Source organism: Drosophila elegans, unplaced genomic scaffold (genome assembly GCF_018152505.1).
Source record: "Drosophila elegans isolate 14027-0461.03 unplaced genomic scaffold, ASM1815250v1 contig_183, whole genome shotgun sequence".
Lineage (NCBI taxonomy): Eukaryota > Metazoa > Arthropoda > Insecta > Diptera > Drosophilidae > Drosophila > Drosophila elegans.
In genome coordinates this window covers 7,324,523-7,342,446 of record NW_024545550.1, presented here as the reverse complement: position 1 = coordinate 7,342,446, position 17,924 = coordinate 7,324,523, and the positions used below count along the sequence as shown (strand labels likewise).

Below are 17,924 nucleotides of genomic sequence, written 5' to 3'. Positions count from 1 at the left end.
TAAAATAACTTATTTTTTGTTTGTATATATTTGGTAAGTCCTAAGTTTGCTCTTAGTTCCTTCGGTTTCTCGCTGTTGCTGCCTTGTGGAGCTCAGCCTCGAAATTCTCGACCAACCTAATGTAAGGGCCTAAGTACTCCAACGGTATCCAAGTGCTCTGTACCACCGGATGGCCGGCCCATATGGCCAGGTATTGAGGACGTCCACGCTCGAAACGTTTCCCGACAATTATTTCTATTATTGGTTGTAAGCCGTCGTTTCCCATCTTGTCGATTGAAAATCAGTAAAGGAAAAAAATGAAATGAAAGAGCGATGCCAACTTTTTTGAAATGGTGAAAAACTAGAGATTGCAAATGCTTTCGATATTTTATTTGGAATTTTTAATAATAATATCGATTAGTTAAGGCTAAAAACCATCTCTAACAAAAGCCAACTTGATGATCTCAGTTTATTATCATCTCTATGAAGATAATCACCCACATCAAAGATTAAGTTTATCTTATTTTAGGGGGGTTTCTGCCTTGTGAGATACAAAAACCTTTTCTTTAATTTTCTTCAAATTTCGGATTGAAATCTGTTGAAATAGGAAAGTTATCGACAGTTTATTGGAGTGATGTCAACTGCGCTTCAATTAGAACTACATTTTTTTAACGCGTTTTTCTCAAAGACACGTTTTTTCGAGTTGGTAAATTTAAAAATGTTGTATAAATGTTCATGCGGAGATTGTGCATTCGGGTTAATAGAATTTTCAAAAATATCGAAAACTGTTTATTTAACAAAATTATTAGAAACAAAAAGCTAAACATTTTTTTTAACGTTCCATGTTTTTTTCTTTGACAGCATTCTTAAGTGGAAACGCTGACGGTCCTCGGTTTTCGGGGAACTTGATCTCAGCAAAAATGTCGCAAATCCAAAAACCAGCGGACTGGCAAAAGTATGTTAGCAATGCCTATTAACTATTTGAGAAATTGCTCCTTTTTGGATCTGACCATTATATAAAAAGCCGCTGGTCAGGCGGCCGTTGCACCTGTTTTTTGATTTGGTTTACCAGGCGCCAAAACTCAAAAAAAAAAACTCGTTTTGAAGTCGAATACAGTTAACCTGAGCGGAAACAATGTTGAGCTCTGTGGAAATGCGAATGTGTTTTAATTGGCCATTGGCAAAATCTGCGCTTTTCTTTTCAGGCCACAAAAATCGCACATTTTCTATGTAAATTCGCTTTCCACTGCCATAAAGTCATAAAGTTCGAGTCGAGTTGGACAACAATGTCATTGGCATGTTTCCCATCATTACGGCGCACAGAAAAATGCCAATTTACATGAGTATGTAAACTAGCAATTATTTCCACAGAGTCAGCATCTGGCCAAGAGATTTATTCATTGAATAAAGCCCGAAGAAATGCGTCACGTTCGTCCAGTCGGAAAAAGTAACGGCTCTGTGACAATTCGAAAAAGTGCGCAGTTTCGGACAAGACTCAAAATCAGATTTGAAATACAGTCTCACTTCCGTAAAAGGAACAGGTTAGGTTACGTTAATCAAAACGGAAGTTTTTAGAATTTAAAAAGGTTATCAAATCTTTTAATAGCATATATCTCCCATTTTAAGACAATTGGCATCATCAAGTTTGCACAGGACAATAAGTAGTTTACAAATTCTTTAATTTATAAAATATTTTTTTTTTAATTTTTTGCAGTTAGAGAAGTGGGACATTGATAAATGCTCTATTAATAGTTAGTGAAACCTGTTCAAAGGTCATTAAAAATGTTGAAAATCGTGTACGTTTTACTACATAAAGTCTTACATCAAATGAAGAAGGTGGATCTATAAAATTCATAATTTATTAAATATATTTTTTAATTGCATTTTTTTCTGTTAATTTCGTTTTTAGTAAAGATTCTTGTTTAAATGTCGTAAAAGGTTTAAAACCCGTTTAAAAATTGTGTTGCATTTACAAGAAAATTGGGCAAGTTCGAGATATTAGAAGTGGGACTGTAAAAGTCAGCCAACCTGTTGCCATTACTGTTATGATTTCGAGCGCAAAACTTGTGCCGCAACTTTGCCATGTGCACATGTACAAAACTCGTACATTTCTTTCACTTTCTTTCGGCACAACGGCAGCGCAGTGTCGGCGAATTTATTTTAATTCGATAGAGTTAACAACTCGGTACATGGCGGAATAAAAGTGAAACCACCGGCGACAACAAGGGCAGATGGAAGGGTCTTTCTTCTGGGGCTTTCGTTCAAAGTCATTCGGCGGCTTCACTTTCGTTTTCATCGCTATCGCTATATTACAAAATATCCAAACGACATGGCAGACATGTGTATTTCTTCAGTATTTAGTGTTTAATTTGCATAGTGGAACGCCAAGAAACTGGAAACTTGTTTTCCCATTCTGCTGCTGCTTGCTTTTGGCCCAAACACGCGCGACAAAAATGTTTCTGCATACAAAAATGCTGCTAGTCGGATTTCCATAAGTTGTATTTCTTGATTTCAGCTATGAAATGATTTAAGTCAATATATACGTGTACGAGTATATATGTAGTCCATAGAAACGATGCGGTGTGATCATCGCTTCATTAGCAAGTTAATTTTATTAACGCTGCTTTTGTCTCTCGGTTTTTGCTGCTTTTTATAAGGCCCCGAAAAAAGATTCCGTCTCGGATTGCTCCTCCAATGGGCACCAGTAGAAAAGAAAGGTTGTGTATTGATGTCTTATGCAATAGATTTAGTTTTAATTTGTTTGTTTGTTTTTTCCAGCCTTTTGTTACTTTTTTGTTCGGCTTTGTTGCTGATTAATTCAGAGTCGGAGATTCGTGGTAATTGTGTAAATATTATGCCAAGTTGACTTGACACTGCGGCAAGTTCAATGACACTGATTTTACCTCAAAATCACTTAAGGTAAACGCAAATCTGTGCCAAGAACTCTTTCCCTTTAACTTTCGGACAGTTAACCCCATATTTACAAACAGGCCTTTGAGGCGACCGAAGTTTTATTGACATTTCCTGACATTTTAACACACTTGAGGGAGAAACAAAGTCATGATATTGCAGTAGCACCAAAAATAAAAAACAGTTTTTTAAACTGGTTATTTAAAGGTAAAATTGATACATCAAATTTTGTTGATACTTAATACATTTGGTGGTAATAAAATAAGTTCGTGTATTTATTTGTAACATTACATACGATTTGTCTCTCCTTAAATTTTTTTTCTTTGTGCAGCCATAAAAAGCTTGTCGAAAAAGGCCAAAACCGTCGACATTTGCCAGTCAAATACTGGAAGTCCCCAGGGCATTAAAAATCAACTGCAGGTGCAACCAAATTTGTGCCTGCCAGTTGATCGAGTAGTTATTTGTTAGACACTTTTCGAACTGGAAATTGTTTGTTTTATCACGGCTGTCATCTGCTAACTCTCCGGAAGTCTTAGACGTATTTTTGTTTTTTTTCGGGCTTTATTACTGAGCATCCGTTCCTTTTTTCGTGACAATTCACCAAGCAGTTGTCTTTAATTTTGAGTTTTTAATTTTGAACACGCATTTACTGCTGTCGTCGTTCTTTTTAAGTTCGGTGAGAGACCTTCAGAGAGTTCCGGCTTGTAAAAGACACCGATCTCACGGATCCATCGAGATAAATTAGCATGCAGTGAATCAGACAGACTTTTTGGGGTTTTCTTGGCAAGACCGACAAACATCGGAGAATATGACTTAAATTAAGTTTTTGTCTTGGGGCCCGCGTAAACCATCATCAAAAAAAAATCATATGTAAAACTCACTCACCTTGTGCAAAGCAGCAGCCGCAGATGGTGACGAAGAAAAAGAAGCTGCGGCCGATAAGCAGCGACTTCGACGTCGACGTCGACCGAGACATTTTCGTTACTCCTCGCAAAAACCTTATCCGAAATATTGTTGGCTTTGTAATTTGCAATTTGACTTGTTTCTTATTAAACTTGTTGTGTTTCTTTTGTTTTTACCCCGGGCGTTTTGTAAATTATCTTTAAATTATTTGCTGTCCAGTATTTGCATTTTGTTGCTGTATTGTTGTATACGTTTTATTGATGGCTTTGCTGGCGAATTTAGTCAAAAGCGAGAAATTGTTTTTGGTACGACGGGTCAGACGGGTTTCTTCTGTAAGGCATTCAAAACATTTTGCGTTGTTTTTGAGATACCGTTAAAATATAATTAATAATAATGTGAATTCTTTCTTTTTGCTGACTCTTTCTGTTGATTCTGCCTAATGGAAGAGTTCAAGGCTACAACGCCAACGTTGCGTATGATGGATAACTAGAATTGTGTGTGAGTAGGCTAAGTTCTCTAAATGGTTAATGACATTGATATGTTCTGAAATTTGTATAAATTTGTATCTAATAAAAGGTAAAAGATGATTTACTAAAAAAAGATCAAATGTTCCAATTTTTTAAAAAGTGTACTTTTCTTTTTCAAATTATCCACTGATTGCATTTAACATTTGTTATTGTTTAAAAACTTCTCAGAAATGTTTAAATTATAATAACATATATATATAAGCTGATTAAAATTGCTAATTGCAGCAAAGATTCTATAAGAAGAAATCCAAACCAGCTTTTGGGGATTCCACTCTAAGACGGTATAGTCGTCTGTTATTTATATCTTCCTTTCCAAATTAGTCACTTAATTTTTATTTGTTGAACACCTTAAATTGGTTTTCAAATTTATGTACCCTTTAATGGTATTAATTTCGCGTTGATTTTCGGCCACGTTTCTTTTTGTTCAACTTGTTCAGCACGCGAACAAAAAAAACTCCCAATAAATTTTCACTTGTTGCTTGGAGCACTCTGTCAAAAAAATAATGGCAACATTCACCTTGAATCTGTCTTTGCTATATAAACACGAAAGCATATAATATATCTTTTGGCTGGAGGTTCGCTTTTTTTTGTTTGTATCGTACATATATACGGTTTTTTCTTGCAATTATTTATGCGATTTTTTTAGTTTGATTAGTTTGTTTTCCGTTGGTGAGAGGTAAAACTTCTGGAAACTATCGCATTTTATCAGCCAATGGCCAACGACCTTGGCTTGCGTAAGGGTAATTAAATAATTAATAATTCTTAATGAAGTCTTTGAATGGACTGCTCACTGCACAATTCTTATGCACTTATGGCAGTTTCTAATTGGAGGCCAGCCGGGGGGTAAAACTTTATGTTAATTCCATGCTCGAGAATCTCAATGCTAAATGGTAGTTCGTAGTGGATGGGCTTTGGAAATCAAGGGACAGTGGGACCTCCGTTTATTGTTGTATGTATGCAAAAACTAGCTTTCAAAGTGAAATTTTCCGTGGGTAATCAACGATTGGTTTTTTTGTGGGGGCCGGAGGTCGAAGGAGGGGGCGTGGTCACACTTTATGACGCGTCGTGACAACGGTAATGCCAAACTACGCGCTTTGCATATGTAAAAAATCAACGAAAATCCCGAAAAGCGATAACTGAAGACCGAAATTCAAATCGAAAACCGCTTGTCTGTGGACGCACTTGCTCCGCCGCGAAAGAGACGGGTATATGGGGTCGCGAAAGAGAGGGGTAGTCACACGACTCACTTACATATCACCCACTGGACGATATTGTTTTGGTTTTCAATTGCAAGACATTCACTTGGCTTAATGGAGTATTTTTGATCGGTGATCGGCGACCGGCGGCAACAACCGAACTGAGACGCGCTTTGAATCCAACTGAAGACTGGCTGCTAAGCAAACAGCTAAACAGCCAAGAGAAACACGGCTGAAACACGTTTTGGCCAAGACAAGTGCGGAGAGTCGATCCGGAAGAGAGTCTGCAGCTGTTGTCGTCCACGCTTTTGGCCAAGAAACGAGCAACGGAGCGGGGTTTTCAGCCAGCGAATCAGTAGTTCATTTCTGGTTAAACCAACAGGCGAATTTGTTCAAATAGAAACTAAAAATTAGTATTTTAAAATTAGATAAATTGCAACTCTTTCGAAACGTTTTTTATTTAAATAAATTACAAATTTATTTAAATAAAATACTATTGTTGCTTTAACGGATGTGAGAAAACAAACCATAGGCTTATAAAAATGAATTTGTATAATCCCAATTTAAATATGCAATCATTTCCAATTACATTTCTATAAAAATATTTCGATAAAAGCAATCTTGTTAAAAATAATAATATTGTTATTACAGTCATGACATAAAATTTTCGCTATGGAAAATTTGTTTTAAAATCATATCATATCAATATTATTCTGATTATTTAGCTCTAAGACTTACAACATTTGTAAAATTTAATTTTTACCTAAGAAATTAATTTAATTCCATTTACATGATGTATACTAAACTACCTTTTTGGCGACATCTAGAGTAACATTACACTACTAACTAAAAGCTTGGAAATATCTGTAAACTTAGTAAAGACCTGAACTTTCAGCAGCCGCTGAAGTAAAAGCTTTATTGTAAGCAAAGCGTGCACTTTGGTTTCAAATCGAATATGACTTAAGTAATAACGATAAAACGGTATGTGAAAGCAGAAAAATATAACCTATAAATAAAATAAATATTTAAAAGATAGATATTTAAAATTTATATAATTTTCTAACTCCTAAATTAAGTTCTTTATTTTCAAGCAAATAAAAAATGCTAAAGAGATAATCTTTAAGTCTTAAGAAAACTTGGGAGTTTATTTGTAGAAAACCGATCTAAGAAATCAAAATCAAAAATTATAATTACACGCAAATTAAATAAACTTCTTACTCTAAATAATTTCCATATTTTTAGACAGCTTAACATATCCAGCTAGTGAAGACTTCAAACCTAATTTGGGCCAAGTGGGGACGAGCAAATTAGGTCGATTTCCCCTTATCATATGTCATGGCCTAAATCGTGTGGTTTAACCCACTTAAAGTCGAGTCTCGAGCATGGCAAATAAATTACAAAGCCAAACAGCCCTGCGAAGAGAGAGGGCAGTAAACTATCCTTTGATTGACGATGGAAGGCTTTCACCCCCACCTCCCAATGGAAGGACTAAAAGAGGACCCAGCAAAGATTGGCATGCGGCTAGGAATGGAAATCCAGGGGATGGGTGTGAAAGCGCCTGCAGGATATTGAATCCATGGGCCAACGCTGCGTATGGGTGATGTAAGCGCAACTCGGCGACTGCAGCAGATATGCAAATGATGTGATGTGATATGAGGTGACAGCGACAACTGTGCAGCTAGTTAAGCGAGTATGTAATCGCAATAGCCTGAGGATGGGATGCAGCACATGGATTGGCATCTTCCGGAATTCCAGCTGTCCACCTGTAGCCGCACGAGAAGTAAGCAATATGCCAAGTGCAAGTGCCGTCTGTTGGCTCTGTCTCTACTTCTACTGCTTTTGATATTTTTTAATCTATTCGCAGATGCCGGCAGCTGCCACTGACACAACACAATTTTCACGCAATTCCATAACTTTCCGATTGCGAATAATACTTTTTTCCTGTCATTATTATGTCAGTTATATCCGCTGCTTATATCTTTTTTTGTTCGTGACTGCAAATTGTATTTGTTTTATTTTGCGTTTGACTGATTTTTAAATGTAAGTCTTTGACCTTGTTTGGCTGGGAATTTGCTCTCCATATTCTGGCAACTCTTTACTGCCCCTCTAGTTTTATTTATTGTTTGAACTCTGGTATTATTCTCGAAGAAAGAAATATGAAAACCGCAGCAGTGGTGCAGTCGAGTGGAAAAACGATATTTTAGTGCAGCAGCAGCTACACGCATTGGATATTCTTGTGGTTTATTTCCCAAAGCATTCTCTTAAGTTGTGTGTAAAGTGGCAGAAAATCTGTAAGCTAGTTTTTATAAGTATGTTACGGAGCTGCTCTTCACGTTTTGGGTTTTAAACTGAAGTAAGTAGTTTGAAATCAAAGCTATTTTTGATTCCTTTTTATTATTCAAAAGCACACACCACAGACTATGAAACTATTGTACCCGGGTTGTGCATACTACAATGCCTCGTTAACATGTCGATAATACGTGATGCATCCGCCTCACATGTGACCCCTTCAAATGCCATAACTCGAATGTCCGAAAAATGATTTAGAGCTCATAAGAATAGAGAGAATTTGGAAAGCTACCCACAGAGACACGTACTTAAGACACAATTCAGTCGGCGATTTGTCCTTAGTTTGCATGCAACCGAACGAAAACGGAAGCGAAAACAAAAACTCCTTTCGCTCAACTTTGTTCAATTGCGTCTTGAATGTTGGCTTACAAGTTTGTCTGAGTTCCTGCCAACTTTTGGCGGGGTCCAGCACAATACCAGAGTTTTGAGCAATGCATCTAAAGAGCAGCAGTAGCAAGGCCCATCCTCACTTAACCCACTGTTGCCCGCTGATAAATGAGCAACCCATGATTTAGCCAAATTTGTTGTCAGCGCAATTTCTGCTGTTTGTCTTTTATATTTTGGCAACAATGTGGGGACGGGACAGCTGCCAATTCTGAGGCAAAGAAGTTGAGATGGGGCAATTGTTGCTGTTCCACGCCACTGCTATTTTGACATTCAGAGTCCTCGCAAAAAATATATATTTTTGCCTTGAGAAAGCATCCTTTTTTCTTGGTTGCTGTAAAATAATAGGCTTTAAATGGTTTTCAGTACGCCAGTTTCAATAAAAGTGTATATATATAAATTATTTCTTTATTTATCCATTCATTATGTTTTTAAACATTAAACATTTTGATGGAAAACCAATGGAAACTTGATGAAAATAAGTATAAGAATAATAAGTATCAAGACACAAGCATACAAAATAATCAGTAAATTTATTAAAGTAACTATATAAAATTACTTGTTTATTTATTCATTCCTTTTTAAAAAAATATGCCCACAATTATTTATAATAAAAAGTTGCTCTCCTTGTTATGCCCAACCCGTTTCCTAACCTCATCGAGAGTTTTCATCATCTGCTCACTATGATGGAACTGCTCCACTGACTATGCTAATTTGATTGAAAAGGGTTCATCCTCGCTGCCCCCTCAATCCTCAAAATCCATGCCACGCAACAACAAACCAATAAAGTCAACGAAACGAAAAAAGAGATTTATTTTATCAGGACTCAAAGTTCGCCATTTAGACGGCATTCGGTCTTAGGGCCGAAAAAAATTGTCCAGTTTGACCAGCAAATAGGCCAGATAGAATGACTGAAATTCAAATGGAAATTAATTAGACAAGTGCCAGATTTGGTCACTTTTGCGATGTTTTCAACTGGAATTACAAGAATTTTGAATAAACAACAAAAATGGTTTATTGACTTTGTAACAATTAAAAATAAAGTGAATAATCGGAATTTGGCCTTTTTTCAAGTCGGAGACTTGTCAAAAAGCTTAAACAGAATTTTCGTTGCCGTTTAAAAAGACAAGAAAGATTTTTTAATAAAATTTTAAAAGTTTTGAATATATTTAATAATATTTATAAAATTTATTTAATTTACTTCAACTGGAAGTGCAGGAAATTTGAACAAGCAACAAAAAAGGTTCAATAACTTTTGTGTCCTTTGACATCTTTATTGAAGCTCATGTGGAAGAATTTAAAATATACAGCAAAAATTGTTCATTGACTTTGTGAATTATAAAATTAACAATCGGAATTTGACCTTTATTCAAGCCAGGAGTTTTATTAAAAAGATCTAAACGAATTTTCGTTGTTGAAACCTTTAAAAGGAAAACACATTATATAAATTGATTAAGAAACATTTATGAACCTTTAATATGTGCCAAGCCAACGCGTTCAAAACAAAGAGAACTTAAGAAAGGATTCTCGGTGGCTTTTGGCATCTTAATAGAAATTCCTGTGCCCGTCTTTGTTCAGTCTATTGACAAATGCATAAATCTGGGCGGTTTAATCTGTGCGGCTGTCCCATTCAGTTAAGCGTACGAATGTGACAATTCGGGCGAATGTCCTTTTTACTATTTGCTCAGTTGGCGAAAGGACTCTTGACGTTGACTTTGGCCGAGTTGAGTGGCCCAGCTCATGATGCGGGTCGTCTTTTTTTGGCCGAATTCAAGCACGCGTGGGCTATTTCGTTTACTTTACGTCCTCTAAACTGGTTTGTTTTTATACCGCCATCGATTTCAGTGTCAATTTTCAAGTGTCGATAATGACATTCCCTGCGGCTTGGCCGCAATACTCGCATATTTGGCTGACACTTTTGAGTGCACTTAATTTGAATATTTTGGCTGGCAGGGAAACTCAAATCAATACCTGTCTAATTGTCGCTGTTCTCAGATGGCAGCTCTCGTTTCAAGTTAATTAAATTCCATCCCTGCCACACGAGGCGTATGCTTGATGTCACCCAAATGCCAGGTGCTCCTCCTCTTTCCTTATATACTCGTTGCCTAATAATGATGCTCAAGCTAGCAGGGTGTCGGATTTTTGAAGTTTGTCCTGCTCCCTCGGCAATTAGCTGGCAAAAATCACTCCCCTTCGTAGTATGCTGCAGAAGTGGGCTTGAGCTCTAGGATTACGCTTTTGTTGCGAGCAACCGAGCATGGTTGGTGGCTCCTGTGGCATTTGGCCAACCGCCAACTGTGATTGCTCCCGAAAGGAGCTTAAAGTCTGTCCCCGAGGAGGTTGTGAATTGCCTGCCACTTGACCGTTGGCCATAAAGATGTTAATGCTTAAAATAGACCCACATCCGGGGTCAAGTGCGGGGTAGGATATATACGAACTAGGGAATGATGTAGGAGGATGTGGGATATAGTATATGGGATGTAGGGGGTCCTGGCACGCTTGTATAATTCCCAGTTAATATAAATCAGCAGGAGGTGAGTTCCGGTCTGCCATTTCGTTTGGCTGCTGGGCCATAAACTGGGTATAGTAAAATTTATTTTGGATAGCATTAAAGCATCTGCTAAAGTATATAAAAGGAGTCTTTATAAATGCGGTTTAACCTATACCATATCCTTCAGGATAAATCATTGTACACATTTACCTTAGAATTTTCAATATTGATTACAGCATTTTGATTCTTGATTAATGATGGGGTCTGAATTTAAAATGTGATTAGGTTTAGAGGACGAAATTTGTAATTGAATTGTGAGTATAATAATAAATATTCTTTTGTTCTTTATTGTTATACTGTTAATCTAATAATAGTAAATATGGATCAGGAAGTTTCACTTAGATCTTTTGCAATTTAAAAATATATTCTGGAATGAATATTCTGCAGTAATCCGTTTGTTAAAATGTATAATTATTTCTTGTAAATATGGATTTTGCAGACAAGATTGAAAAATTAAATTTTTATAATATTTCATTGAATTAAAAATAATACATAAACTTATTATAAATTTTTTTCTGTTAAATTATGTTTGCAAAATTGCATACTTTTTTATTCTGTATTTAGATAATTAAGGAAAAAAGATATTATGAGTTCCAAACTTTAATTAAACTTGTTGTCACTCTACTATAAACTATCAATGGTAATTTAGTATGCGTTTAAGCCGTTATGAGTCCCGATTAAGTTTGTCTTAAGCTGGTCGTTAGCAGATTAAAATATTAAGTAACTCAGCCAATGACAGCACCAGAGACGGTAATCAACATATTTACCCATTCAATTCCTCTTTTATGATTATTATTTGTATCCCATTTAGGCATTTAAAATGCATAGCCAGATGTGTGGGGGCGGTGAACTTGGCTATAACCTAGACAAAGACTATGCCGTCAGCGTCGCCGAGGAAAATTCGAGCTCTTGGCGACAAAACGCCCACGCATAAACATATGTACGTGCACGGAGGTGGAAAATTCGGAGGGGGGGAGGTGGGAAAAAGCGAATGTGAGTGGGCCCAAAGTGCCCTCATGCTTATTGAGTGCCAATTTTTATGCCCCTAATATGTGTAGGCATATTCGAGTGTGCATGTGTAGATTAGTACTATATGCCGGGCAATTTACGATTAGCCAGGACCCTTCGTCACTCCGATCCCTCCATCCATTTTCTAAGCCGCTTTCCCCCGGAAAACCCCGCTTTTCACACACACACCCGAGGAACATGCCGTTAAGCTGCCGTGCTTTGCACCTTGAGGATTCGTGTTTACATATGCGTCTCTGAGCGTCTGAAATCGTTTTATTTATTTACCATGCCAATGTTTCCGCATTTCCAACTTTCACCCTCCCAAAAAAAACACCCCATCCATATGTCTTATAAGGCCTTGCCATTATTATTGTTATTGCCATTGCCATTGCCATTGCTATCTTCTATATGTTTGTCTTTTGGGTTTGTGTTTTTATTCGCGCGTGGCGGTGTTCCTCATTACAACTTTGGCATTTGTTTTTGTGGTTTTGAAGTGTCAAGACACTTGGCGCTTGTCTAACTTAAATTAATATTAATGGCCATTTATCCAAGAGCTATTGAATTAAAGACACTCTGTTATGGCTATTTAATTGGCTAAATAAAGTCTGGCCGAAAAGCAATAAAATTAATTCATGGCATTAGGATACATTTTCACGAAACGTTTAGAGCTCTTTAAAGGCATATACTTTTTAGAAACATCTTCCAAGTATTTAGAGCTATAAAAATTTGATAGCTTGCAAGATATATAAATTGAACAATCAATTAAAATGAATAAAGAATTTAGCCAAAAATTAAAGACACATACATACATAATTTTGGGATCTACATATTGTTAAGTTTCTAAATTACTTTTGTTTTGTACAGCAATACTTGAATAACTTTTGTTAGAAAGTGCACAAGTACTTGATTAAATAAAGGATAATACGACTAAATATTATTAGATTATAATTATCTTCTGTTAGTAAGTACATTAGTACCAAAAATAGCTATCTTTGGGATCCACTTTGGATTTAGATTCTAATTAACTTGTTTTAGTTAGTCTAACAGTAAATGATTAAAAATTGAATACTGAGAATTTGTATGATTACCTTATCGTGACGGTTCAATGGAATTGACCAGTTTTGTTTTCGTAGACGGTGCTTATCGCTAGGTAACTCGCATATAAAGGGTTGGGAATTCGATGATTGACCATCAATACGAATTTAACCACAATGGTTAATATAGTCGGAGTATTTTTTCTGTGCGCGCTTGCGCTCATCAGTGCTGTACAATCGCAGGAGGAAGATGTCCTTAAGTCCTTGGTAGCTGAGTTGACTAAAGACTTTCAGGATATTACATTTAACAATTTTGAAGCAATCGACTCAGAATTGCCAACTGAAGAGGACCAACTGTGTCTCGATGATTTGGCTGCATTAACTGCGGGACTTCAGCGTGGTCAAATGTGGGCACTAAAAAGTAAGTTAACTTTAAACTTTGAAAAGAGAGTTAGTTTTTAATAGTGGTGTTATCTTAGTGATGGATTCCTGGGGCGACAAGCCATCGGGCCTACTGACAGGCAACTTTTATGACTTGGGAAACTTTGACGAGTGCCTCAATGTCAGAAGGGAAGTCAGCCAGAACCGAACCCTTCAGGGAAAGTACTGCTTTCGCTCGGTGAATCTATTAGCCAGGAGTGCCACCTGCATTCCTGCATCCTGTTCGGCAGTCCATATGAAGAGCTTTGTGGGGAAACTTGCCAAGTTGTCACCCAAATCAGGACTTCCTACCACTGGCATTACAATCAGCGATAGCAGTTGCCAGACCAGCGACAGTAAACCCTGGGATGGACTCACCATTTTTATGGTGTAAGTGTGACGACATTTTAATCAATTTATGGCCAACAACTAGTCATTACTGATTGCAGAACAACCTTATCGGTGCTGGGTTCCCTCGTAGCTTTGTTTACGCTGTGGGACTATTTTTTAGTCTCTAATCAGGGTGAGTAGTACCTCATTATATGTGATATAAAACAGATGTTATTGAACCACAACCCACAGATAGGCTTCCTGCCATAGTAAAGGTTTTTTCGGCCAGGGTTAACTCTCGAGCTCTCTTTCGCGTTGTGGAAATCAACTCAAATCCAAATGTAATCGACTGTCTTAATGGAATTCGCTGCCTGTCTCTCATGTGGGTGGTCTATTGCCATCAATTCGCAGCGGATATGACCTCGGCAAATATTAATATGTTTAGTATTAAAACGGTAAGTTAATAGTTCCGAATATTACAAAAATGTATGTTAAATATACAATTTAATTTCAATATCGTAGAACACGGCTTATGGCAGTTTAATCGAGAATGGCTTTTACTCTGTGGACTCATTTCTCATGCTTGGCGGCTTATTGGTGGCCTTAATTCCATTGCGTTTAATGGACAAGTAAGACAATTAGACTGACTCTTTAGTAATTATTAAATATTTTATAATTATTTTTTGTGTATTCAAAACAGAACCAAAGGAAAACTAAACGTACCCATGATGTATCTGCATCGCTTGATTCGCATAGTGCCCCTTTTGGGAATGGCTATCCCTATCTATATGACCCTCATGCCCATTATATCAGGCGGACCACTTTTTGGAAGTGGTTTTGGTGAAAAAGCGGTATGTGAAGACAGCTGGTACTGGACATTGCTTTTTGTAAACAACTATACAAATCAAAAGGTGAGTGGGCTCCACTATTTCTTTTGAACAAAATTCTATAAAATATCTGCTTTTAATTAAGTTAAATATGGTTTAAATTAGAATTGAAGTTTCAGACATTAAAGTCAATTCCGAAAATAGTCAAATGAAAGATTTTAGGAAATTTTAATATTTTAATTTTTTAAATACCTAAAAATCAAAGCGAAAAATGCTAATGAATTCTATATCATTATAGTGCCTCGCTCATACCTGGTATCTGTCGGTGGACATGCAGCTTTTCCTCATCTCTCCGCTCCTGCTGATCGCTCTTTACAAATGGGGCAAGAAGGCCGCCGCAGGAATATTCGTTCTTATACTTCTGCTTTCCGCTTGCCTTTTTGCCACCATGATGGTGAATGACTACTCAATGACCTTTCAGTATGATGAAAATGACTTGTGCTGGTGTTATTTGTTTAAACCTCCTTTCCATTTAGGAACTTGTCTGTCGAAGCCATGAAGCACATGTACCTTGCCACCCACACACATGCCACACCTTGGCTGATTGGATTTCTCTTCGGCTACTTTTTGCACCTGAACAAGGGCAAAAAGTTCCAGCTGAACTGGATGGCTGTGTGGGCGGGCTGGATCCTTTGTCTGGCCGTGATCTTCACCTCGATCTATGCCCCCTACCCGTCGGCCCAAAAGGGTGCTCCTGCCATGACGACCTTGGAGAACTCCTTCTACTACACCCTCACTCGATTGGGCTGGTCAATGGCCCTGTGTTGGGTGGTCTTCGCCTGCATGCAAGGATACGGAGGACTGGCCAACAGTTTCCTCTCATCGCCATTATGGCAACCACTGTCTAGGCTTTCTTACGCCGTCTACATGTGGCACATGTTTATCCAAGAGATGAACTCCAAAAGTATCAGGACAAATTCCTACTTTTCGTTTTACAGAACGGTGGGTTTTAGCATACTTCAAAAAGTAAAAGTTTTAAATTTATTTTACTATATTTTTTAGATGCTTAGCTTTTGGTCGACTTTCGGTTTTACCCTGCTGTTTTCCTATTCAACATACCTGCTCATTGAAGCCCCGTTCAGTAAACTTGACCTTCTCATGCGGCCAAGGGCAAAAAATCCCCCAGTCGTCAAACAGAAATCACAGATAGATGATAACGCAATCAGCAGTATAGAAAACGCGAATGTCACCCTTTCCACAACTGATGTAGATCAGGGACCAAAATAATCTGTAATACTAATAGTTTATGTTTTAAATTTAAGTTTGAAATAAATATCAAATAATTCTACACAAAATAACACCAACTCAGTATTTTGCTTATAGCAAAGGAAAATCTGCCATAATCGGAAATGGACCTTTTGAGAAAATTGGTGAAATACCGGTGCTAAAAAGTTTACTCCTCAACATTACAAAATAGTAATTATTTTTGATGTGAGTCTTATTTCGTAATATGCCAAAAGTCCAAATAGATGGACTTATGTTGAAAAGTCATACCTCGAGTAGTTCACCATACAATTTTCAATCGATTGGCACCTATACTTGAAAATGGTTATGTTTGGTGCACTTTAAAAGTAAAATCATGATGTAAATCTTGATTCTTAAATATGCAAAGGTCTGTGAATATTTGATGCTTAATTCTAGTTGGGTCTAGAAGCCTGAATTTAAAGCATTTTTTAAAGTAATAAAAAAAATAAACGAAAAACAATTTAAATGTATAATTTTTTATATGGTTGTTATAAACATTTTAAGAATACAAAAAAAATATTTGAAAAACCCAATATTCGCCGAGATACAGGTTTGTAGATTGGGGTCTTAAAAAAAAATGCATAATGGTTGACATGATGGCTCCAAAAAATCAACTAGAGTTTTTGTTTTTTAACAAATTTTAGGAAATAATGTGCCAATGTTGGATTGTCATAAATATTCAACGGGTTAACATTCACAGCTCAAAATGTTTATTGTTGGAAAATTTTCGCACAAACCTGCGGTAACCCTTTGTTAAAAATAAAACAAAATTACTCGTCGACAAAGTTGCGATATGAATAGTTTATATATTTACAACCAGCTATCAAAGGAAAACCACCCTGAAATGTAATATTGAGTGGAATTTTTATACACTTCTGTGTTGATAAGACGTTTTCTGATAGCACTGTTCCGCTGAATGCACATAAAATGTTTGTATCATCAAGAAATTTATTAAGAAATTGTAAACTAGCAGTCGCTACACCTGTTTCTAGTGATTAATAAACAGAAATATCAAGCAAACGACTTTGACGCGAATTAATTGTTTATCAATAACTGATTATTAATCGTCACTTAAATCACTTCGAATTATAGAGATTCCGTGTTATGGTTTTGTTCATTAAAAATGTCATGAGTTGCTTATTATTATCTTAGAAAGCTCTTTTTGTTTGATTATTCGCAATAAAATTTTTTTGATTTTATTACACTTGCGATCAATTTCGTTAAAAACAGCCTGGCTCAAGTAGTTTACTTTCACCATTCGTCATTTTGTGTAGAATAATTAAAAAAGTTTAAAAATACATATACAAATTTGTGTTTTAATTAATAACAAATTATAAAAAAGCATATAATAGTTTATTTGATTTAGAATCATCTAAATCTAATTTTCGCAGATTTTTAAAACAAAATTGATTACCTCAAGTACAACTAGTAAACAAAATATTCCGGTTACTTTTATATACACCCAAAAAAAAACTGAAAGTTTGGTTTTAGCAAGTGTGTCTTGAAAACAAACTACAAATTAAAGTATAAGTATTAATTCAATAATAAATTATTAATTACTTTTAAGTTTCATCTTTATACCGAAGTTTAAAATTGTAGTTTTATTTTGATACTAACGTTCTATTAAATTAATACTCATTTTATTGAAAAATTGTTCATACCCAACAGTTTAAATTCATGTAAGAATAGATAAGTTTCTATTTTTTTTTTTTTTTTTTATTGAATTAGCGACTGGCAACACCATCACTTATCTCTAATTTTTATCAGATTCTGCTAATTAGACCAAAATCCCTTGCCACAAATAAACAGATTAATTGCCATGCAAACGTAACCGAAATTAAATTTCCGCCAGAGCAAATTTAAAAATAACATTTACGAAGTGAGCAACAATGGCTTGAAATCTGAAATCCGAAACCTGAAGGTAAACAGAGTTACAGAGAAAAATAAAGTCAAGATGCCGAGAGGAGAAGGACTAGCCGCAGAAGCAGTGGCGGCAGCAGCAGCAGCAGCACAAACACTTTGGACAGTTAATAAAGCTGGGATAAGCACTCGACTTGGCTTGATGACAACTTGATGTGGTTGCTGAAATGCCGCAATGAGCACCCGAAGCTGGTTTATTAAAAATGAGCAGCGAAAAGATGGGAAAATAAATAGGAAAGTACACGACGAATGGCTGATGTCTTGCGGGCTTGGGTTGCCAG

At 36.4% G+C, this 17,924-nt stretch overlaps 2 protein-coding genes across 4 annotated transcripts in view; one reads left to right on the top strand and one right to left on the bottom strand.

The window, feature by feature from the left end:
* Window positions 1–5,707, bottom strand: part of LOC108144380 (mucin-5AC) — a 40,496-nt gene extending 34,789 nt beyond the window's left edge. For 2 of the 3 annotated variants that reach the window (XM_017269154.2, XM_041707753.1), the window contains exons 1-2: window positions 5,571–5,707; window positions 3,775–4,122 (exon numbers count right to left, since the gene is read on the bottom strand). In XM_017269154.2, the coding sequence (XP_017124643.1) occupies window positions 3,775–3,865 (91 nt within the window). In that variant the 5' untranslated portion in view covers window positions 3,866–4,122; window positions 5,571–5,707. Of the gene's footprint in view, window positions 1–3,774; window positions 4,123–5,566 lie in introns of all 3 variants that reach the window. The other variant, XM_041707752.1, reaches the window with a different exon arrangement.
* A 7,304-nt stretch (window positions 5,708–13,011) lies between these two features.
* On the top strand, window positions 13,012–15,776 carry LOC108144852 (nose resistant to fluoxetine protein 6-like). Its single transcript, XM_017269999.2, has 9 exons — window positions 13,012–13,262; window positions 13,321–13,651; window positions 13,711–13,784; window positions 13,844–14,046; window positions 14,114–14,220; window positions 14,292–14,502; window positions 14,717–14,898; window positions 14,955–15,420; window positions 15,481–15,776. Exons 1-9 carry the CDS (start codon window positions 13,019–13,021, stop codon window positions 15,703–15,705), a joined length of 2,043 nt encoding a protein of 680 aa, XP_017125488.1. The 5' UTR covers window positions 13,012–13,018; the 3' UTR covers window positions 15,706–15,776.
* The last annotated feature ends 2,148 nt before the right edge of the window (window positions 15,777–17,924 follow it).

What these genes read in the sequence shown, in the direction of transcription:
- LOC108144852 (XM_017269999.2), top strand. Translation starts at nt 13,019, where the DNA reads ATGGTTAATATAGTCGGAGTATTTTTTCTGTGCGCGCTTGCGCTCATC. An exon ending in TTTTTTAGTCTCTAATCAGG is followed by an intron (nt 13,785 to 13,843) that starts GTGAGTAGTACC and finishes CACAACCCACAG; the next exon opens with ATAGGCTTCCTGCCATAGTA. An exon ending in ACTTTTCGTTTTACAGAACG is followed by an intron (nt 15,421 to 15,480) that starts GTGGGTTTTAGC and finishes TATATTTTTTAG; the next exon opens with ATGCTTAGCTTTTGGTCGAC.